The sequence below is a fragment of the Elgaria multicarinata genome, chromosome 14 (assembly GCF_023053635.1).
Source record: "Elgaria multicarinata webbii isolate HBS135686 ecotype San Diego chromosome 14, rElgMul1.1.pri, whole genome shotgun sequence".
Taxonomy (NCBI): Eukaryota; Metazoa; Chordata; class Lepidosauria; order Squamata; family Anguidae; genus Elgaria; species Elgaria multicarinata.
The window spans coordinates 32,211,471-32,235,090 of NC_086184.1; the positions used below are offsets into that span (position 1 = coordinate 32,211,471).

The 23,620-nt window shown below is 43.5% G+C and overlaps 1 protein-coding gene across 2 annotated transcripts; it reads left to right on the plus strand.

Moving 5' to 3' along the window:
• Window positions 1-1,121: 1,121 nt before the first annotated feature.
• On the plus strand, window positions 1,122-17,283 carry UBA2 (ubiquitin like modifier activating enzyme 2). Of its 2 annotated transcripts, none has more exons than XM_063141317.1 (17): window positions 1,122-1,282; window positions 4,488-4,571; window positions 4,926-4,996; window positions 5,633-5,697; window positions 6,078-6,178; window positions 6,296-6,417; window positions 7,442-7,509; window positions 8,285-8,406; window positions 9,185-9,284; window positions 10,137-10,297; window positions 12,639-12,732; window positions 12,825-12,937; window positions 13,040-13,195; window positions 14,514-14,610; window positions 15,251-15,356; window positions 15,681-15,811; window positions 16,262-17,283. In XM_063141317.1, the coding sequence occupies exons 1-17, from the start codon at window positions 1,145-1,147 to the stop codon at window positions 16,489-16,491; spliced, it is 1,959 nt and encodes a 652-aa protein (XP_062997387.1). In that variant the 5' UTR covers window positions 1,122-1,144; the 3' UTR covers window positions 16,492-17,283. The 2 variants fall into 2 exon arrangements, with proteins under 2 accessions (XP_062997387.1, XP_062997388.1); XM_063141318.1 differs by having other exon boundaries at window positions 16,298-17,283.
• The last annotated feature ends 6,337 nt before the right edge of the window (window positions 17,284-23,620 follow it).

The following is a 23,620-nucleotide window of genomic DNA, read 5'->3' on the forward strand; positions in this document are numbered from 1 at the left end:
CAGCACGTTGGCTGTAAGCTGGCCAGGCCCGAGGATCCAGCTGGGCCTGGGCGGGCCCAGCCGAAGCGAATCCAGGGACCCTGGGGTGGGGCAGCTCCAAGCTCGGACTATTGGAACGCACAGGGAGAGAGAGAGAGAGAGAATGTATGGGGTCTTTGAGTGAATGTGTGTGTTTATTTGGAGTGAGTGATGCTGAGTGTGTGTGTGTGAGTTGGGGGCTGATTTGGAGGTGATATTCCTATTAATGCATTTTAGACCCATAGATGTTCCTTTCCAATTTGTTTGCTATAATTGGCATGATGTATTTCTTGTACTTTAAAATAAATTTAAGAGTTTCAAGTTTTGTGCTTCTTATTTTTTCCCAGGAAACACGTTCTTAAATATGAAAGTTGGCATTTTGGGGGTGGGGGGTGGGGTGAAAGTAGCTCACCTTGCCGAGGGCGTCAAATAGTCCGGCCCCGGCCCTGGGGAGGAGGCCAGTCGCTCTCCGCCTTCCACCAGGGCCGGCCCCGAGCGATGTCAGGCAGCGGAAGAGCCAGCCGCACGACCTCGCTCCCATCTTCTGCACATCTTCGCAGGAAAGACGCGCAGGTGGCTGCGAGGCTGCATCGACGCCGTGTCACCGGCTGACGGACGATGCAGCCCCTCCTGGCTGTTTTACTCTGTACAGCACCATGTACATTGATGGTGCTAAATAAATAATAAACAAAGGGGCCATGCTGGCTGGGGATGATGGGAATTGCAGTCCAACCCATCTGGAGGGGAAGGCTTTCCTGGAGCTTTCTCCTCGCCCCTCTGCGACCACCCAACCCGGAAAGGCCTGTTTCCCGGGGACTGCAAAAGGCCGCTCGTCCCTCCGCCTGCCCGGGCTGCCCCGGCCCCATCCCGCCTGGATTCGAACCTGCGGCGCTACGGGCTTTTTCGGCGCTCCCTCCTCCCGGTCACTAGGGGTCGCCCGTAGACAAGCCAGAGGCCGCGCTGGCGCTTCCGCCTCTGTGGCGACGCTGCGCCGGAGGAGGCCCTAAGGGAGTCGCGCATGCGCGGCGCCCCGCTCCGCTTTCTCTCTCTCTCCCCCTCCGTGCGCTTTTTTCCCGCCCGACTTGCCCCGCTCGGCCGCGCTCTCGCCCTCTCTCTCGCGGCTGCGATGGCGGCGGCGGCGGCGCTGCGCGGGGAGCTGGCCCAGGCCGTGGCTGGCGCGCGGCTGCTGGTGGTGGGGGCCGGCGGGATCGGCTGCGAGCTGCTCAAGGACCTGGTGCTCACCGGCTTCGCCAGCATCGACGTGGTGAGAGAAGCCCCGAGGACGGACGGACGGGCGCGGAGCGGAGCGGAGCCTCCCCTCGCGGGGCATTATCGCCTCAGCGCCTCGACGCGGGCGCCTCAGCCCCCTCCCCCACTCAGGAGGGCGGGGCCTGGCGGGGTGACGTCATCGCGCTTTAAAGCGGGAGCGCGCCCCCCTCCGGCGCTGAGTTAGGTTGCTGGGGGGAGGGGCGGCAGGAGTGGGGTTATCGGCAGCTGCCTTCCCCAACCTGGTGCCCTCCATCTGTCCTGGAGTGCAACTCCCACCATTATTATTATTATTATTATTATTATTATTATTATTATTATTATTTATTTATATAGCACCATCAATGCACATGGTGCTGTACAGAGTAAAACAGTAACAAGACCCTGCCGCATAGGCTTACATTCTAATCTCCCACCATCCCCAACCATTGGCCCCATTACACCCGGAGGGCGCTCGGTTGGGGGAGGCCTCTGTGTCTTGGACTGCAGCTCCCATCACTCCCAGCCAGCATGGCTCATGAGAGTGCCAGCTGAGGATTGCAGTCCACACATCTGGCGGGCGCCACGTTGGAGGGAGCTGCACGGCTGCACCAACACCCCGACATGGAGCATCAATGAAATGCTCGGTTTAAGACCCGCCTCTCCATGCAGGCTTTCCCTGGGGTGTGACCCAGCCAGGGTAGTTGTAGTTTTATTGCCGACTAGTGATTATTCTGTTGTATAGTACATTGGAAAGCAGTAGCTAAACCTGAATAATAAATGAATAAACTTCAGGTAACAGGTTGTTCTGGGCTTTATATAGTCTAAAAGCCGGCAAAGCCCTATGAAGAGAGACTGAAAGAACTGGGCATGTTTAGCCTGGAGAAGAGAAGATGGAGGGGAGACATGAGAGCACTCTTCAAATACTTAAAAGGTTGTCACACAGAGGAGGGCCAGGATCTCTTCTCGATCCTCCCAGAGTGCAGGACACGGAATAACGGGCTCAAATTAAAGGAAGCCAGATTCCAGCTGGACATCAGGAAAAACTTCCTGACTGTTAGAGCAGTACGACAATGGAATCAATGACCTAGGGAGGTTGTGGGCTCTCCCACACTAGAGACCTTCAAGAGGCAGCTGGACAACCATCTGTCAGGGATGCTTTAGGGTGGATTCCTGCAGTGAGCAGGAGATTGGACTCGATGGCCTTGTAGGCCCCTTCCAACTCTGCTATTCTATGATTCTATGATCTCGAATTGATTGTGGGAAGGCCGGTGCGGATGCTTGAGCCCTGCTGTTTTGTTGTCCAAATGATACATCCTATTCAAAGCACCTGCAAGCTGCAGAGGCTGAAGCTTCCAAACTGCTGTTCAACGCAGCTCCCTGTCAAATCACCCTAACGCTTGTCTACTTCGAAGTTATGAAGGCATGAGCACGCAGTATGGTTAAATTTGTGTAGGTGTAGATGGCATGTATGTTGGTGCACCATGTACCTTGGCACAATTGCTGATTCTGAATATATTGTAGAAAAGTCATAATTTAACTGATTGTGTGCCCCATTCACAACTACCACAGTGTGTATGTTTATTTTGTGTTCTGTTACCTGTACCAAAGCACACTAATTATACATGCAAGTGAATGTGATCTCAGTTCCCAGAAATAATATTGTCCATGTGGAAAGATTGTTTCCTTAGAAAATTCACTTACCTTTCTCCCCACACACCCCACTAAGGAGTTAAATACTTTTAAAAGAAAGTCACATGTTCTCATTCTGGTATTGGCCTGGCTTAGCTTCCTAGACAGGGAAGGGCTCATTTGGGATGGGGTGGAAACCTTGACAACATACAAAGGATTATTAGCAAAAATCTATAAGTTATTAAGGAGGTCTTTGAAGAAGAAGAATACTGTTGGTTTGGGGGAAAGAGCTGAGGATTAAAATGTCTACATCTAAATGGAGTTAGATATGCAGGGAGGTCCAGCAATTAAATACTTCCTTGCTGATATTGTACCCTAAACCTGATTAAGAAGATGTATCCAAGATTAATTGATCAATGTAGGTGTTGCCATACCGCTAATGAAGTTTGGCATTATGATCTCTCTCAAAAATGTGAGGGCAAATTAGGGGAGGGGGGACTAGAATCTTAGTGAGAAATGTCCTAGCCAGAAGTGAAGCAATAGCAGAAAATGGGAACTGGGAGAAATTTGTGATTTATTTATTTATTTATTTATTTATTTGGAATGGATGGAACATTTATCAGTTTTATAATGACAGTGGTATTGTTGACATCTTTATAGTTGTCATTAAAAGTACAATCACCTAAGCAAGAAAAAAAGATAAAACATAGATAATAGATAAAAGATAAAACAGAGGCAAAATAATTTGTTAATAATTTATTTATTTATTGCATTTGTGTACCACCCTATAGCCGAAGCTCTCTGGGCACTTCACATAATACTTCTAGCAATAACTATAAATATGTAAATACATACTACAGTATTGACTATAGTTATGGTTGTTATTAATATTTTTATTTATTTCATTTCTATACCACCCCATAGCCCTCTGGGTAGTGTACAACAATTCATAAAAATATAACAAAATACATTAAAAAGTCTTTAAAAATTCAGAAAAAAATAAATAATGTGAACAGCTGAAAGTACTTTAAGTAAACTATGTTTATGCTTAAAAGTATTAAACTATTTTGCCTGTCTTAGTGTTTTTATACCTTTTTCTTGCTTAGGCAATTGGATTTTTATATCTGTATAAGATATTTGTAGGTAATGTTTATCCATAACTTAAGTATTTTTTTAAAAAAGTGTCACATTTTCACCAGAATTAACACAGTTCTGTAGTTAGAATAGACAAGCTAGATCAGATTGTTGTGTTAGAGCATGACTGATTTAGTTTTGTTATGCAAATAAAACCAGCTTGGTCACTAGCTGAATCTTGCAGTGTCAAGACTAGAAAACCAAGGGCATTAATAAACCACACTGTACCTGAAAAAATTTGGATGGAAGTTATTGTGTGAACATAATCACTAGTTTCAAAATCATCACTGCCATGATTCTTAACTTTCTGCATATACACTAATTAGGTTGGATCCAGACTTCGTGTTTCCCTCTTAGCTTACATAATTTGCAAGGCTGTGATTTCTGATAAATGCAAATACGTTTTTCATTAATTAATCTGAACAAATCTGAAGTGGTTGCAATTAATGTATTTCTAGATTGATCTGGATACCATTGATGTCAGTAATCTCAATAGGCAATTCTTGTTTCAAAAGAAGCATGTTGGAAGATCAAAAGCTCAGGTAAGAGGAATCCCAAAGCTCAGTTTTCAAATGTCAATCGGATATTGTTTTTCATAGAACTTTAGGGAAAATGTGTGTGTTAGGTATTTGCTAAACATAAATTTCATGTAATGACTTCAAGCAGATCACTTGATATGTCATACATATCCACTTACATACGTTCTACTGAAGTTTGTTTATGTATCACATATAGTTATTGAAATGTTCTGAGCTTTGATGTAAATTGGGTGCTTATGCACAACTATTTTTAAAAACCTATCAGGCCATTCCTAAACCATAGTATGACATTTGAACTTTGGTGATTCTTGAATGGATTAATTAAAATTTGAGGTATGTATTCTTGGTCTCTTTCAGGTTGCCAAGGAAAGTGTGTTACAGTTTCATCCAGAAGCTAATATTACAGCTTACCATGACAGCATTATGAAGTATGTCTGTCTCGTTTGTTCTTAAATATTGGGAATTTTGCATAAGCATTGGGAATGTATTCTGTTTCTGTCCTTCAGTATGTAGCTTTTTTCATAGCCAGCTTCCAGTTGGAGTAATTCAATATTTGGATTATGAAATTACAACTTTGACTAACTAATTGTTAAAACATGGAGCATACATATGAAGATGTGGGCCATACATATTCAGAGCAAAACCAAATAAATTTCACTAGATATTCTATCTGGCAATGTCATGGGCAGTTCAGTTCTGAAAATAAAGGTGGTAAGAGCAAGCTATTTTAGTTTAGTCCTAGTCAGCTCTTGCCTAGAGAAATACTTTGGTGAAATGGCACAGAGATTCCCAGTCAGCTAGCCACCAGTCCAGAAATATAGCAGTTCATTTTATTTTGCCCTGAACTGCTTTTATTAATTGACTGCAAAATTTGGATAGTGTTTGTGTCCTTTATACAAACGTTCATTTCACCTGTTCTGTCGGATGGAGTGTGTAACCAGTGCAACTACAACATGCTGTTTGGCAGTTGTTGTATTCAAATAGTTATTATGTACGTCTGTTATGTCAAAGTTGACAGGCATTTACTGAGTTATCTAAAACTGATATGTGCTCTTTTTCTGCAGCCCTGATTATAATGTGGAATTTTTTCGGCAGTTTACCCTAGTTATGAATGCGTTGGATAATAGAGGTGAGATTTCTATTTGATCGTATGAAGTGACACCTGAATTTTTGAAAGTGGGTGGAATGACATAAACACATTTTTAGCCTTGCAAACTCAATCTATATCAGCCTCCCCATTTTCTAAAAGTTTAGTGTTTTTAGGATTACATATCAAGGACAGCTGCTGTCTTTACAAACTGCACTTTTGAATGCAGTCTTAGTTGTCCTGTAATAAATGCTAGGATCACAGTCTCCCTGCTTTACTGAGAAAAGCTTTAGTATTGAGCATAGCTATTTGTAGTACCTGAAAAATCTGGAGGGTGAGCATTGCTTATGGCCAGGTTCATGTCAAAGACTGAATTCTAGCTGTTTGCATGTCAGTGACTCTCTCAGTTCTTCCATGCACAGCTGCCCGTAACCATGTGAACAGGATGTGTCTAGCTGCTGATGTCCCCCTTATCGAGAGTGGAACTGCAGGCTATCTTGGACAAGTAACTGTTATCAAAAAGGTGTGACAATGTCTTTCTATTCCCATATACCATAGCATTATGATCCTTAAAATGTCGTTTCCAACTGGCAATGGAAACCTCATGGAAAAATATTTTCTAACTTCCCCCCCCCCGTAGGGAGTGACAGAGTGTTATGAATGTCAACCTAAGCCAACCCAGAAAACCTTTCCAGGATGTACCATTCGCAACACACCTTCTGAACCCATCCACTGCATTGTGTGGGCAAAGTATTTGTTCAAGTAAGCTGCTGTTTTTCTAAAAAAAAAAATATTAAAAAGGCAGTACTATATCTCTCTTTTCCAACTAGAAAGATCTTGAGTAATCCAGTGCTATCTGCTGTACAAGTACCAGGTGATACCTCCTTAGGTCTTGCTTTCTGTGCCTGGTACATTGTAAGAGGCTAATATGTGAGAAATTCCTCCTTGTAGAAGAGGCCTGAAATTGACGGCCTTGTGTTTGTCGTCAGATTAGTTCGTTGCTAGCATGCTGTGATATAGTAGCTAGCAAATCAGGCTGGCCTATGCAATTGTATTGTATCCTATTGTATTAGGTATCTAATATGTTTAAATAATAAACCTGTGGAACTCACTCCTTCTAATAGGAAACTCAGGTGGTGAGTGTCAGAAGGAATGACAACATAGCAGGGTTACTGATAAGCCTCAGAGAGGTGTATGAGGGGACCACCAAAGTTTGTAGAAGTACAAAAAAAAAATCTTTAAAAACTAAGGGGACAAAAACTCAACGATAAAAGCCCAACAAGGACTGAGCATCTTCAGTAACCATAGAAGATAGAGGAACAGTTGAAGAATAAAAACGAAACATGGTGTGGGGAAGCGAGTGCAGTATTCTGCTTGGAGGGAGGAGCCTGATGGAACTCTGAACAGGAGCACTCCTTTAAGGAAGGAGGATATTTTGTTGTAGGTGCCACTTGTTAAGATAGGCTAGCTTCCCAAATGTGTGTGAACAGTTTGGATATGAAACATCGCTGAGCTCAGTTGCAGTGTAAATTGGATTTTTTCCCCTGGTTCTTAAAATCTCTTAAGACTTATCTATTTTTAGAAAAATCCATTTCCCTTTCCCAATTTTTTTGGGACTAGGTAGTTAAATGTGTGTGCACATGAGTGTTTTCACGTATACGGTTTTAAAGCAAACTTGTGTGTTAACAGCAGAACACATTCTGCTAAAGACATTTGGTTTTAAAGTTATCCTAGTAAGAGACACTTCAGCCCCTAACCAGTAAAATGCACCTCTTGTATATTTTAGTCAATTGTTTGGAGAAGAAGATGCCGATCAAGAAGTGTCTCCTGACAGAGCTGATCCTGAAGCAGCTTGTAAGTATAAACTTGCTTGATCGTTCTTGGAAGACCCTGCAGCCTTTGGGCGGTGTCCAACTGTGTTCTTCTTTCACGCAAATGACATTGCACTAGTAAAAACTAGGTTCTGAGCTATGCACATGAGAAAAATCCAGCTAGAGTTACGTTTACGCAAGCAATTGTGCATTATGCTTGTGCAACCGGGTGCGCATTCCGTTTGTGCAGCTTATTGTGCAGACGGTTGTGTAACAGCTTGCACCCATTGTGCAACCAGTTGCAGAACTGGGTAATGGGCAACCACTTGTGAAATGCAAAGATTCAGTGGAGCTCCATTAGCACTACTTGAATTTGGGGGATGACACCGTTGGATACTGCCCTTTTAGTTTAGTGATCTCAGTACATCTCAAGTGTTCCTTCTGGAACCCACATTACTGCTGTGATTGGGGACCAGCAGCCGCATAAGAATATTTCCTTTGTCTCCTGCTACAAAATTGAAAGGTTCCATATGCTATGTATAAGAGAAGCTTCAGGAGTTGGTTCAGGTCCAAGCTTTCCTCTGAAGTAGTTAGTATTAACAATGGGTATCGCTTTGAGCCCTAGTTACGGTCATTGGACCCTAAGAGTTCATGCATTTCGGCTATAGCCTTCTGATTCTGCAGTAGGACAGTAAGGTGCCAGAAGCCCTCTAAACCGGTGCGCCTGAGAAGCGGCTGCATGTTGCTCTCTGAATAAAATGTACCTGTGTCAGTTCAGCAATCTTCATAGCAAAGGTAAAGTGTCGTGTTATTAACAGGGGAGCCAGCAGAAGCAGAAGCCCGAGCAAGAGCCTCCAATGAAGATGGTGACATTAAACGTGTTTCAACCAAGCAGTGGGCTAAATCCACGGGATACGATTCAGTTAAACTCTTCACTAAGGTATTGGTCTTGAGCCAGTGATATGCAAAGAAATCTCTGTACGCATCCGGGTCAGCTGAGGAAAATGTTTTGTCAGTGGAAGAGAGAGGAACTTGAAGTAAAAGACAAAACACCCTCAGTTCCCCTTTATATTTGTGTCCACTTACTATCTGTTTAAGTAGGCCATGACTGATGAAGTGATGGACTCTAGTCCACAAAATCTTATGCCAGAATACATTTGTTAGTCTTTAAGATGCTACATGGCACCTTGTTTTATTAATATAGGGTAATATTGTGAATGGGGAAAGCAGATCATAACAGTAAATGCCTAGAGATAAACTGCCCATTTTAGCTAAGGAATCTGTAACCCTGCAACGTTACTGGAGGGCGGTGGCAATTATTATCCAATGAGGTTTTTATAAGGGGGTTACTTATTTAAAGAATGTATATACCACCCTTCAACTTGATTCCATGGTACCATACAATTTAAAAATATACACTATTCTAATATTAAAGACCTCTCCCACACTAGAGGCCTTCAAGAGGCAGCTGGACATCCACCTGTCAGGGATGCTTTAGGGTGGATTCCTGCATTGAGCAGGGGGTTGGACTCGATGGCCTTGTAGGCCCCTTCCAACTGTGCTATTCTATGATTCTATGACCCTCCGGTCCTTAGTGTCTGGAGGAATGTGCAATGGTGCTAAATACTAGACGTTGTATAACCAAAATGTACTTGCAGAAGGAAAGAAGCTCAGAGTATCACTTCATATTAAGCATGCTTCCAAATTTGTTATTTCAGCTTTTCAAAGATGACATTAGGTATCTGCTAACAATGGATAAACTCTGGAGGAAAAGGAAACCTCCAATGCCCCTGGACTGGAATGAAATACAAAATCAGGGTAAGCATTTTTGCCTTGTACTAAAAAAAACCCCAAAGCTGTCAGGCTATCCCAAAGAAAAGCATGGATTTAATTACTGGGCTTCAACCAATGCATGTATTCAACCAATGTGCTTAGTTTTGGTGCTGCACCTATTCTCAGATCCTCCCAGTTTAAACAATAAATTGGTGGGTGGCCAGTCAGGATAAGACATCTGCAAAGATTTCTGAGGATATAGTGTGTGGATTTCTGAGGACATGTTTAAGGACTGCAACCTTATTGCAAGACAGGAAGCTACTGAGTCAGACCATTGGTCCATCTAGTCCAGTATTGTTGATGGACTGGTAACGGCTTTCCAAGGTTTTGGGACTTTCTACCAATAAAGCAGGGGCTCTATGCTGAGCTATGCCTCTTGTGTTCCAATATTCCATTTATTTAAGGATGTGGTAGTGTCACTCTAAATTTAACAAGTCCAGCTCATTTCACAAGTTAGCTAAGAAAACGACTGTAATAATAATAATAAAAAAGGAACACATTTCATTAAGCTGAAATAATTGTATTTAATTGGTGACTGGCAGGTGCAGACAAGACAGAACAAATAGCACAGAGAGGTCTGACATTCTGTTTTTCACCAATCCAGCTAAGAGGCAAGGCGATGAGAAATCATCAATCCCATTGTGCCGTAGCATGCTTGGAACTCTCGTATTTGCAGACAGTTAAGGGCACATTTTCATGTCAGATGAACGGTGTGGTGTGTGGTATGAAATTATGCTGCTAGAAAATAAATTGCATTGAGTTTAGAGGATTGGACATGACTTTAAAGAACACATTTTTTACAATAGTTGGTCTCCTAATGCTTTCCTTCCTTTGAAGAGAACAGCACATCTGATCCACAGAATGAGTCTTCCTTGGGCCTAAAAGACCAACAGGTTCTAGATGTCAAGAGCTGTGCGCGCCTGTTTTCTAAGAGCGTAGAGACCCTGAGAACTCAGCTGGCAGAAAAAGGTGATGGAGCTGAGCTTATATGGGATAAGGTTAGTTCAGCAAATACTTGGGGATGTGTTCCATACAGAGGAGAAGACCTGCTTGTATTCTAGCACAACACTAATAATAGATGTGTTTGGTACACATGGGGATAATGTTGAGTAGTTATAAAAAATCTTCTCTACATTTGGGCCTTGTAGAAGACCATTGAACAGATTTGTAATGCCGGTTGGAATTTGCAGGTTTTCAAAAGCGGAGATGGTCATGGAGGCAGAAAGTATGATCCGCTGAAAAGTTCTCTTGCACGAGCCCTATTGAAAGGAAGGAGGCTGCCCAAGAGTGCTTTTGTGCAGTTCTCTCTTGTCCAGTGAGGAAAGGAAATTGGGAATGGAGTGGGTTTAACTCCTGTGCTCAGAGGCAGAGCTTAACATGTTCTGATGTTGGACGAGTGGAGGCTGCGCAGGGCAAGGGCCCTAGGGGAAGACTGTTAGTGAGCTGTAACCAGCAGTGACTGCCTGGGCCCCCAGGTGTGGCTAATCGGGGATTGCATGGTCAGAAGCGGCACGCACCTGTCCTGCCGGCTGGTTCTGACAGCCATTACAGGTGGCTGCAGCTAGGGAGGCTCTGCCCAGCCCTCACTTCGCCTCCTGCTCTTGAGAAGGAGAGAGCTATTGCTGTGGCTTGTTCACCTGCAAGTAGCACCTCACTTCTACCTATCCAAGAAGAACAAAGGAAGTGCATAGCTGGGATAGCTGTTTCCTTGTTCCTTTCTGTGGAGAAGAGCAGGACTCCACGAGGCTGAGTAAGCAGCAACACTTGCTCTCTCCTTGCTAGGAGAGGGAGGCGAGAAGGAGACTGCTGTGATGACTGCCAGAAATGCCAGAGGAAGCCTGTGTATATGTGGTTCCCTCCTGGGAAGTAATTCGTGAACAATTCTTAGAACCAGACCTATTCCTGTGGAGCTTGTTAGCATAATGTCTGAGCTCTGGGAAAGAGAATCAAACTGCCACAAAGACTGAAGTAGAGATGTGAAGGCCTGGAAAAAACCCGGAAAAATTCAGAAAAAAAACGGTTTCCCCTCGGTTTTTTCTGAAGCCTCTTCTGGTTTTTTTTCTGAAAAATTGAAAAAAAATGAAGAAAAAACGGATTACGGGATGTTTTATTTTAGCATGATGAATAAAATGTTTAAGACAAGGTGTTTGGATATTTACTTCTCCAAATGTTTTCCAAAAACTGTACAGTATCAGATTATTACAATGTCTGTGCACCAAGGACAAGCAAGTCCTAGGTTGCAAACTGAGACTACAACTCTCAAATGCAAGAACCCAAGATGCATTTCTGCCTCTAGGGGGCAGCACTGCCATTGAAGAAGAGACTGAAACTGATAGTGATGGCCATAGCTCAGAAAATGAGTCTGATTAAATTTCATGCATATTCATTGAACCTTGGTTTCCCCCTTTTTCTCAGTTCTTTTTATGGGAATGGGGGCTTTATGTCTTGACACTGGAAGACTAGTGGAAACATAAATAATTTTCTTTGTACTAATGTTGGTGGTTTCTTCTGTTGTTGTTATTTTAAATTGATTTTTTTGCCTGCCCCTCATAAACTGGCAGAACCAAAGAAGTTCCTTACAGTTCAGGTGTTCCTAACAGTTCAGGAGCTTGTAGCTCCATTTGTTACCAAAAAAAAGTAAAAAAGTAAATTAAATTTGTAATAATTGTTTGAATACACTGTACTTTTAATATACCAAATGTAATAATTTTATGCCAAACCAACTTGGACATAATTACATTTTATGTTACTAAAGTAACAAAGTGACTTTCAATTTGTAAAAAGTGGTAATATTGCATTATTTCAATTTTTCCAAAAATTTTCATTTCCCCCCCAAAAAACCTGGGGAAAACTCGGGTTTTTTCCATGGCTTCAAAATTTCCAGAAATTTTACATATCTAGGCTGAAGTCTGAGGTTCAAGTTCTGCTGAATTTCAGAATCTCCAACTGCAAACAGTTGTAACTGTTGCTGAGGGATAGAAATGCTGTATACGTAGCTCATCTGCACATTTAGCCGTGAACTTTTGATCTGTAAACGTTACTAATACTGCCCTACATTACAGAGTTGTTACTAGGTAATACTAAGCTTGTATATTTGTTTTTAATGTTTACTGTTTTTAACTTTTGTAAATCACCCAGAGAGCTTCGGCTATGGGGCGGTATATAAATGTAATAAATAAATAAAATAATGTGCGTGAAGCATTTTGGCCACTTAGAAGGGTATTGTGTGACTAATGTCTTAAGAGTTTTAAATCAAAAATATGTATAGAGTTATTTCACATTTTGTATTGAAGCTGCAGAAATCGTCTGTGTACCATTTATAATTAAATGTGTTGGCAGGATGACCCTTCTGCGATGGACTTTGTCACTTCTGCTGCAAATCTCAGGATGCATATCTTTAGTATGAATATGAAGAGCAGATTTGATATCAAATGTAAGAATACAATGCTCCTGTTGACCTTTTCAAGTAGTGGCTTTGTCCTTTTTATATGCAGGAGAAACATCTCATTTCTGCTTCTTCCACAGCAATGGCAGGAAACATCATCCCAGCTATAGCTACCACTAATGCCATAATAGCTGGTCTGATAGTGCTGGAAGGTTTAAAGATCCTCTCAGGGAAAATTGAGCAGTGCAGAGCAGTAAGTCTGGTATTCGTTTTGCTCTCTCTCTCTCGCTTTCTCATATCTTGTCATGTGCTTGCTTATGTGGGATATTTGATTCATCTTCTCTTATTCTCCAAGATCTTCCTTAATAAACAACCAAACCCAAGGAAGAAGCTCCTTGTCCCTTGTGCTTTGGACCACCCAAACCCTAACTGTTACGTGTGTGCAAGTAAGCCAGAGGTAACTGTGAAACTGAACGTTCACAAAGTCACCGTTTTGACACTGCAGGATAAGGTAAATGAACGTCTCTCTTTAATCAACTCCTGTTTTCCTAAGTTGCTCATCTACAGAATCTTTTTTCGTTGTTGCTGTCGTCCTCTTCAAAACTTGGCTTCAATTAACATTGACCTCTGATCTGCTCATCCCATTTGTGCAGTCTGTAGTCTCGTGTTAGGATCTTGGGAATCCTTAGTTTCATTAAGGAAAAGGGGAATCTTTAAACGTGAACACAGGCATGTTTCATAGCCTATGGAAGGCGGCAGACTAGGTTGAGGGCATTCTGCTGCGTTTCCCCCCTTTTCGATAAAATGTGCTCCTTTGGAGATTGCTCTTGAATGTCGTTCCTCACCCCCACCCCGTTTGTTTATCCAGCAACCAAACAGGAGCGTGTTACTTTGGATTAGGGCCAACAAAGTCACAGAATTGTGAGTGAGCCTTTGAGTTTTACGGACCACCTCCTCCTAGTGGATTTTAATAAAAGGGTGAGGGGGAGACTAGGAAAGTTGTTGCTGGTAAGTGGACGATGGATACTTTCTGCATTATGTAACAGTCATAAGATGGTGATTCAGGAGATGCTTTGCAGTCTGAGCTATTTTGTGCAAAAGCTCTTGGTTTGCATTAACGCATATAGGACTTTAATTGACTTCCCCTTTGAAAATATAAATGTCACCAGGTTTATGAGTATGGACTACTAGACTGATGAATTACAAGCTGGGGTCAGGCTACAAGAAGCAGGTGTCTCACAATACATTCAGTGCAATGCACCAAAGTTCTGCTGGATATGACTCTGGCACTGAACAGAACACCCAGGTGACTTTCACCCAAGTGAGAGATCCCTGCTTCTTATGGATAATACATATTTTAAAATATGCAGCTTACAAGAGAATATCTACAGTAACTGTTGCATCAAGGTGAAAATAACATTTGTCTCTCTCAATTGCAGTAGAACAGAAACACCTGTGTGCTGTGAAAAGCATTAGTTTGGTCTGGTGCAGAAGACTTGGGAAACCATTCTTGTTTCTGAGGATTGGGTTGGCTCAATGGGACTCTTGTGCGGCCCCTGCTGCTGGCGGCCACGCTCTAGCTCTTCTGGGGGCAAGTGCCGAAACAAGGGGAAACGCTGGTTTCTGGAAGGGGCGCAACCTCACTATTCCAGAAACGGGCTTTTTTGCTTCTTTTGGTGCTTGCCCCACCCCCGCAGTGCTACACCGTGACCGCCACTGGCTGGGGCTGTGTGCATACTGCTGTTGGCAAGCCTGGGGCACCCACGCCAGGGCCCCATTGAATCCAGCCCTTTGTTTGCAGATATTGTTAAACATCTTTTACCTTTCAGATAGTGAAAGAAAAATTTAATATGGTAGCACCAGATGTCCAGATAGAAGACGGAAAGGGGACTATTCTCATCTCTTCCGAAGAAGGAGAAACTGAAGGTACGAAATGAAAACTAAACCAGATTAAATCAAGTGTCAAAAGCCAGGCTGGCCGTGCTTTCTGGGAATGATGAGAATTGTATTCTGGAGGGCACCGGATTGGGGAAAGCTGCTCCCAAGGTTAATCTTGGGTTATTTAACCCACAATGAGCCACGGTTGCATGTTGAACTCCCACTCCAAGGTTGTCGTGTTGTATGAGCCTAGCAAGCATGGGTTATGTGAGGGTTAAACAAGCCTCACATAACCCTAAAACTATTGATGGCTGTCACAAAGTTGTGTTTGGGGAATTTTGCTTGAAGTATATAATGTAATCATGGTTGCCGCAATATATTATTGTGCTTCCTGCAGTCTAGAAAGAGAGATAACAGCAAGCCCTAAAATAGTCCGTTGTGCCCTTTCTTGCTTGGCCTTTGCCCTTTTCTGAAGTGTATATTCTTTTCTTCATGGAGCTGCCGTGCACATCTCTCCTCCTGACATCTTTCCCAGAGTAGTTAGTTAACGTAGTTCAGTGTTCTTAGCAGCTTTACTTCTTTTTTGTGTGTTGATTTAAGAAAAATCTTGAAGGCCACTGAAATTTCTACAAAGTACTGGATGCTGCTTCTTTTTTCCTGTTCTCCCCCCTCCCGTTGCGCCTCCTAGCAAATAACCACAGGAAGTTATCGGAATTTGGGATCCGAAATGGCACTCGGCTGCAAGCGGATGACTTTCTGCAGGATTATACCCTGCTGATCAATGTGCTGCACAGGTGAGGGCTATTAAGTCGTAATTTCATGGAATGTTCTTGGAACCAGAAGCTGCGACTCTGGAGAAAGAACCTTCAAATTACATACATGATATGGGTCTTTCTAACCCAGAGTCCTGCTCTGCATTTGCAGGAAACAAAACAAAGTTGACAGCCAGTAGTTCCCTGTACTGCAGAGGAATTACTCTCCTGGGTCACAACTGGAGCAATGGCTATAAGCGGCTTGAATGAGGGAGGGCTACGCAAATGGACTAATCCGTTTCGGAAACTGCCTCTTGTTGTATAGGCCCTCTTAAGCATTTTCTTGTTGGTTTTTCTTTTAATAAGTGAAGAGCTTGAGAAAGATGTGGAGTTTGAAGTTGTTGGTGATGAAGTTGTCGGTCCCAAACCATCAGAGCAGCCCACTAAGAATATCACCAACGGGAGTGATGATGGGGCCCAGCCATCAACATCCACAGGTACAGGGCCGCAAGGGAGGGGGCGGTGTTGAGGTTCTGCAGCCATTTGGAGGTCCTGCTCACCCCTTAAAATACTGAAATGTAAGAGGTTTGAAGATAAACTGCTACGTTAGAGTTCTACAAAGCCTTTGATTTTCCCATTAAACTTAATTCTAGCCATTGCCCTGAAACCACATGCAGGTTTGTTTACAATTTCCTCTTAAGCTTGTCATACACATGTGTAGGACAAGTACAGTTTACCTTACTACCCACTGGGTGACCAGATAGTTTATGAATGGAGCTGAACCATCATTTTGCAAGATGGCGTTTCAGCACCATCACTTCCAGTGTTGGTCATTTTGTGAATTATTTGATATAATATATTCACCCTGTAATAGGTAGAATGCCTGGTTTATGTAGAAGGAAAAAATATCTAGTGCCTCTATAGGAAACCTGTTTTAAAATTGTCAGCATTACAGTGCCCTGCAGCGACTGTTCCTTTTCCAGCTCAAAATGAAGATGATGACGATGATGAAGATGTGCTGATTGTTGAGACCGAGGAAGGTTCTTCCAGCAGCGCTGATGACACAGAAAGTAAAAGCCGCAAGAGAAAGCTAGATGAGAAGGAACACGCTGGCACCAAAAGACTGCGCTCGGAGCTGCCAGCCGAAGAGCAAGACGATGTGATAGCGCTCGACTGAGTGCTGGAATGTTCCAATCGCTGGGATGCGCCAAGAGGGAGGGAGGGCAGTTGGGGTGTGTGAGATGTCCAGAACTAGCCTTTGCCCCAGGAGGGGAGCGCGGCCTCTGACTTGCAAGGCCTTTGCCATTCTCGTTCTGTAGGATTTAGAACTTCTCCATAAGCTGTACAAAGTATAGGTGATGTCTAGCTTATAAACACTTTTAAACGGTCCTGAAAGCGAAGCATGTCCTTTGTTGATAGTGACTGAATGATGAATCAGCATGGGAAAATAAGGAAACTCCATTTTAGTGAAGTGGCTTTATTGCTTGAGAGCTTCTGAGAAGTTTTGAATTCTCGCTAGAAGATGTAATCGCCCAGCCTAGTTCTCGCCATTTTTCACACCCACAAAGTAAAAATTTGAAAGCGTGTGTGTTGTGTTCATCAACCAGCACAATGTACATTACTGTAAAGCCATGTTAATTTGCTCTCTTGTCGGCTCATACTGCCTGATGTCGGTGTCAGAAACAAGATTTTGATGTGCTGTTACACTTTCAGGTTATTTATAGGGATGTTTTGTAAAACTTAAATGCTACTCTACCGTTCACCTGATGGACCAAATAACGTACGAACTACTTGCTTCATCTGTTTTCACAGCCCACCTGTGTGCTAATTTGAGGATTTGTAAAGTATATACAGTCTTCATACTTAATACTGTACTTATTTTGGTTTTAAGCATAGTTCGGGACTTTTGAAAACATCCTTTGTTGAAATTGAAAAGGGAGGATTTTTTAATAAAACATTTTGTCACTGACCTTCTTTGACCATCTTTATTGGTCTGCCACTCAAGTATCTGAATAGTTTTCCTAAATCACTTTTTTCCCCCCAGCAAGTACTATTGCAGCAAAGTGGGCTGTAGTCTATGAAAGCTTATGCCATAATAGATTTGTTAGTTTTTAAGTTATTTGAAGACACTTTATAATCTTTTCAGTGTTTCACAGCATAGCAAAGTTTGCCTGGGAAGGTTATGAGTGGCCAACTGCAGCAGATACCTGTAGTTCTGTGGACTACACCAGGAGCACTTAAGTCCCCGATCATGGCCTGCTGTCCTCTCCCATGGAATACTGCTGCTGCAGGCGCTCTTAGCTGAAATAAGCCAAGGCAGCAGCTGCAGTTCATTGCTCAGCCTCACGCGCAGCGCCACCATCACTGGCTCCTTTGGATCTGGCTCGTGGTTGCACACTTTCCCCCAAAGTTGTTTGTGCCAATAGGCAAGATTTGATGGTGTTTAAACAGCTTTTACCCTATGCTAGGATAATTCTTTCAACATCAGCATCAAGTACACTGGTGGGTGCTGCTGTGTTCCTGCCAACCCACCGCTTGCCCAACGGCTATTTCGTGCTCCATAAGCAACCTCTGAAAGTCATTCCCAGGTTGGGACAGGTTGGTGGAGCCCCATTATGCAAACTCTACTGAAGTGCCACGTTCCTGTTGCGCTAGCGGTGAGTCCAGCTGGTATCTTGGCAGTGTCGGATACTGCCCAGAGCTCCCCAACTATCAGCGTTCGAAGGGATGAGTCGGGATGCCGTTTGGGGAGATTTTAAACCCAGTCTACTAGTTTGTGATTAGTGATGCTCCTACTTGTTCTTGCCTGAAATCACAGTCTCACAAAAAGCAAAATGAAAAGCTTGCGATGTCTACATTCTGACACAATTTTAAATTTGGTTATTCTGAATCGATGAGAATTTGCATATCCTGTTCAGACTTGAGAGCAATCATGAAAGGAAAAGCCAAATTCTGGGCTATGAAAAACTGAATTCTGTGAATGATATAAACCACTGTGCAAGTAGATGTAATTCCTCTTTGCATCACTTGCTCTTTTGTATAATGTATTCCATATTTTTTAAAATTTCTGTGTTCCTGCTACTCATGGCGTTTTACAAGGCACTTTCCAGCCCGTGGCAGGCTTAGGGTATAATCCTGTGACCCATAGGAAAGATCAGAGCTCTGATTTCCCCCTTCTGGCCCCTGTGGATCTTTCTGCTGCCATTCCCTCTCTGACTCTTTGAGTATCGAAAGGGGAGGATCAGGCGGGTTGGGGGGGGGAGCCCAGGTAGGCTGTGTACAGGTGGCTGAGAGTTATAATCCATCACACCTGGAGGGCTTCAGTTTGGAGAAGCTTGGTCCAAACAGTTGGAAGCTGTTTTGCTATCATTCAGAGGAGATGGACTTGAGAGGCGCTGTGTGCGATGCTGTGGAGAAGCATTTTGGTATGCAAAATGCTTTACAGCATGACGTAACCAGAAAGATGACCGGGCCCTGTCTCATAGGGGGAGATAATACAAAAAGGAGGATAGCCAAGGTAGAGCTGAGCAGATGCAGCCCAGTGTACTTGGCCTTCATTACAGGTGGGATCACAACAGAGGGTGTTTGAAAGGTAGGCTTCATGGAGAAGAGTTTTGAAAGGGAGGGACAGTTCTAAACATAAGAGGCAGCAAGGGGGGAAATAGCATTCTGCTCCTGACAAGTTGGTCAGAGACATCTTGCTCCGATCACGTACCACCCCTGCTGCAAGTGAATGCATGGTGCGCCTCTCTTCCCAGCCAGTGATGTCACCTACATGTGTCGGGTGTGGAGGGTTAGTGCCAGAACTGCTGCAGTCCACAAGGCTGCTGTTTAGGGAAGGTGTGGTAGTCCTCCCTGCCCCCCATATTATGAACTTCATGTGATTTGTCGATAGGAACATTTTACAAGATACATCTCTGGTTCCCATGAGGTTACTCTAGTTGCCATGTTCAAGTGTGCGAGCTGGCCTAATGGCCGACTGGGAGTTGTGAGATGGGGAATCCCCAGTTCCAATCTCAGCCAAATGTGTGGCTGAGGGATAATCCCACAACAAGCCTTCATCTGTAATACGTAGAAGATCATCCTGGCCTGCCGTACAAAGTTGTAATGATATCATACAATGTATTTGAAATGCACTAAGCGCAAATGCAATACCATAAGCAGGCCAAGCAAGAAAACATAAGTACAATTAATAATTGTGTCAATTTTTTCTTTTAAGTTGTTAAGTGCGGGTGGGGTGAGGGAGGCTGAGCCAGATGAGGGTCAGTGGGGAGAGTAATCCTTTGCCCCCTGCTGTGGTCCCAACCTTGACAGGGATCTGCAACTGCTATTTGCATTGAAAGGAAATCTCATTTATGCCAATAGGAGGAGCTTTCCTTCCAAAGTAATTTGGAGATGTAGCAAAGAGCTAAAGTCCCCTGACCCAGATGGCAGCCTCTTGTGTGCCTGCTACATATTCTACAGGTACAATTACTAGTTGTGTGAACGGCCTCACCCCAAATTTGGCCCTAAGAGCGCAAACGGACATGACTTGAAAACTGTGTCTTCCAGTTATGACTTTGGCCAGATCTACACCAAGCAGGATACAACACTATGAAAGCAATTAGAAAATGGTCTATGGCCTGTGTCAATGGGCCCCAACAGTTGTAAGTGCACTTCAATACCATTATAAAGCAGTAATGTAGATTATGCCTTTCTTTTATTTTTACTCAAGAGTAGGGGCAGGGGACCTGATTTGTAACAGACCCCCACTGTGAGGAACAGGGGGCTTTTAAGATCTAGATTGGGACTCTGCCTACTTGGGAGTAAACGTGAACAAAAGACAGATTTCCAGTTGTGTTTTTGGCCATAAGAAGGGGGGAAGAAGCCATTCTCAACCTTGCCTCCCCTCTGGGCAGCAGCCTAGGGGATGGGGGAGTGGTTCAGATGAAGCCCCTCCTGTGTTGAAAGAACATGGCATGGACAGGGGTCATGAGGCTGCATGGCTTAGCCCCATAGCCAACCCACCTGAGCATCCACGCTGCCCTTTCAGTGCACAGGGAAGAGGGCTTCTCTGCCCATGGAGAGTTCCACATGAGGAGGATCCAGGTTGTGCCAAGCCCCCACCTGGAGATTTTTGTGCAGGCCTAGAGACACTCCTCACACCCCACCAGAGGGTGGGCCAGTGCTGGGAGGCCTGACAACTCCTTCCATGCAAGCTTTGAGTGTGGCAGGAAGCAATAGGAACCACCCTCCTATGGTAGCGGTGCACCGTGAGCAAAAGACAGAAAATGAGGATGCAACAGTACAGATTTGGATGGGATATAAGGGTTCTATCCTATGTTAGTCTACTTGGAGGAGATCTATAGAAATAAACAGAGTTTAAGTGAGACTAACGTCAGATACAACCCTAACTGTATAAATGTGAGTTGAGACACAGTTGGGGAAGGGACCTGTCTCCTTACCCATGTAAATGAATGGCTGAGATGTATGGGGGAAAGTCAAGTGCTACACTTGGGACTATATTACTGTGGGGCTGAAACGGCCCACTACCCCAGAGACTGGGACCTTGGTCCCCACTCAAAGGGATCCCACAAATAGCAGATAGAATGTGGCTTTCCTTGTGGATTGCACCCCAACTCAGCACTGGTTAGGCCTCATCTTGAGTATTGCGTCCAGTTCTGGGCATCACACTTCAAGAAGGATGCAGACAAGCTGAAGCGTGTTCAGAGGAGGGCAACCAGGATGATCAGGGGTCTGGAAACAAAGCCCTATGAAGAGAGGACTGAAAGAACTGGGCATGTTTAGCCTGGAGAAGAGAAGACCGGGGGGGGGGGGGAGAGACATGATAGCACTCTTCAAAGACTTGAAAGGTTGTCACACAGGAGGGCCAGGATCTCTTCTCAATCATCCCAGAGTGCAGGACATGGAATAATGGGCTCAAGTTACAGGAAGCCAGATTCCAGGTAGACATCAGGAACAACTTCCTGACTGTAAGAGTAATACAACAGTGGAACCAATTTGGTCACTGGACAACCATTTGTCAGGGATGCTTTAAGGTAGATTCCTGCATTGAGCAGGGGGTTGGACTTGATGGCCTTATAGGCCCCTTCCAACTCTACTATTCTAAGATTCCTCTCTCCAGAGTACGTGCTGTAAAGGGGTCTTCCCTTTGAACAGGTATTTTTTTTTATTTTTTTTTATTTTGCTATTATTATTTATTTATTATTGCATTTATATCCTGCCTTTTTCCTCAAAGGAACCCAAGGTGGCATACATAATCCTCCTCCTCCTCTCCATTTGATCCTCACAACAACCACCTTGTGAGGTGGGTTGGGCTGAGAGCCTATGACTGGCCCAAAGTCACCCAGTGAGTTTCCATGGCCAAGCAGGGACTAGAACCCGGATCTCCCAACTCCCAGTCCAACACTTTAGCTGCTACACCACACTGGCTCTCCTACACCACACTGGTTGGTTGTATGCCTTTCTGAATCCAACCAAGGCAGTTTACAAAAAGTTCAAAAACTAAAAACCATAATTAATTGTTTAAAAAATGGAAAACATTACAAATGTGTGTATAAAGTGTATAAAAGTTTGTCCCATCTATCTATCTTCCATATAATCTCTGTAGTTTATTTTTTAAATTTTACTTCTATCCCAGCTTTTCACCAACGCACACACACACACCACTTAAGGCGGCTAACAATAAAATGCAGGTTAAAAACAAAATCTTTATTAAAACAAAGGATAAAAACAAATTGAAAACACAACAAGAAAAGAGAGAAACAGTGCCAGCCCGTCAGTGCTACCCACAATTCTATCTCCCTGAAACCCCCAGTGTCAGACAGATGCTGGCTGGCTTCTCCATGGCTCCAATTGCGTCCTTTCCATTTTTGCACAAAGGTTAATGGAAATTTACATCTTGGCAGCCGGGGCAGATTTCGGTTCAATGATGACACATTGATGTGGGTGGAGTGACGGATTACCCCTGTGCTTCGTTTAATTACAAGCGGTGCTTAATTGGTAGTATGTCAGGTGATGTATGTCAGGCACTACTATTGTTTTAAAATGGGCTTAAATCCACATCATGTCAGATACTGAATAAAAAAGTTTGGAGCAATTTTCTTTATTTTGGGATTCTGGAATGCAAAATTGCACTTCTTTATTTGTTTTCCTAAATAAACAGCACTAAAAGCCCCAAATCCCATGGGGATGTCTTTGTCTATCTATCTAATCTGAGGTATTTATGGAGCGTCAATCACGGCCGTATCTTTTGCCTGTTTGTGTGGCTGGCGTTTCGCTGTATCAGCATTCAAATATTGAAAGAATGGTAAGAATTTTAATTGTATTGATGGCTGGTGGGAAATGAAAAAATGGAATGCAAGTTATCGCTGGAGGGTCAGTAAAATAAATGTTTAAGGTATTTTTCAGATCCGTGTCTATTTTGTGTCTGTCCTGCGGAAAGAGACTCAAGGGATGAGGGACTCTGGGCTCAAATGTCACTTTCCTATGATTTTGGTTTGACACATTAGCACAACCCATCCAACCTGGCATTCTTCATCATGGCCAGCCAGCATGTGCTCAGAGCAGGACTCCTTGCTATGCTGTATGTGCTCATGCAACTCCTTGCTATGCTGCATCCCCTGAATGTACCCAATTTGTTCTATTTGCTTGGAATATTGGTACCCTGTTCTTCAGGGGCCCCAAAAGGCTTCCATGGTGGCCCACAGTTACCACAGAAACAACAGTGAAATGACATATTAAAACACCAGATGGGCATAATATTTTTAAAAACGGCCCTTATCACCATACCAGTTTAAAAACACTGACCTAAAATCATAAGATTGAACCATCCAGTATGAATGAAGAGGTTTTCACCTGGTGTCAAATAGACCTCACAGTCAGTAGTGCCATTTGACCCCTTGAAGAGGGCCTTCCATTGTCCAGGTACCACCACTGAATAGGTCCTACCTCGGGTCACAGTTTGCTTCACCTGTGCAGGGACTCAAAGAGGATATTAACATCTGGACAGGTTCATGTGGAAGAAGGGAGATGTTAGTGGTAGCTAAGCTTGAAATAGTTCTTCACTGGAAGGCTGCCTTAACCTGCACTGTGAACTCCTGATACCCAAAAGGTTGGCTGAATTACTTTGTGGAGAAACCCTCATGAGGGAGTTGTACCGCCAACAGTACTTCCTGTACATGAGGAGTATTGAACCCCTTTCAGCCCAAAGGACCAAATTTGTCCATGCCGCTCATAGCAATCATATATATATATATATATATATATATATATATATATATATATATATTTCAAAGTCAGGCGTT

What these genes read in the sequence shown, in the direction of transcription:
- UBA2 (XM_063141317.1), top strand. Translation starts at nt 1,145, where the DNA reads ATGGCGGCGGCGGCGGCGCTGCGCGGGGAGCTGGCCCAGGCCGTGGCT. An exon ending in GCTTCGCCAGCATCGACGTG is followed by an intron (nt 1,283 to 4,487) that starts GTGAGAGAAGCC and finishes ATGTATTTCTAG; the next exon opens with ATTGATCTGGATACCATTGA. An exon ending in CAGTTAAACTCTTCACTAAG is followed by an intron (nt 8,407 to 9,184) that starts GTATTGGTCTTG and finishes TTGTTATTTCAG; the next exon opens with CTTTTCAAAGATGACATTAG.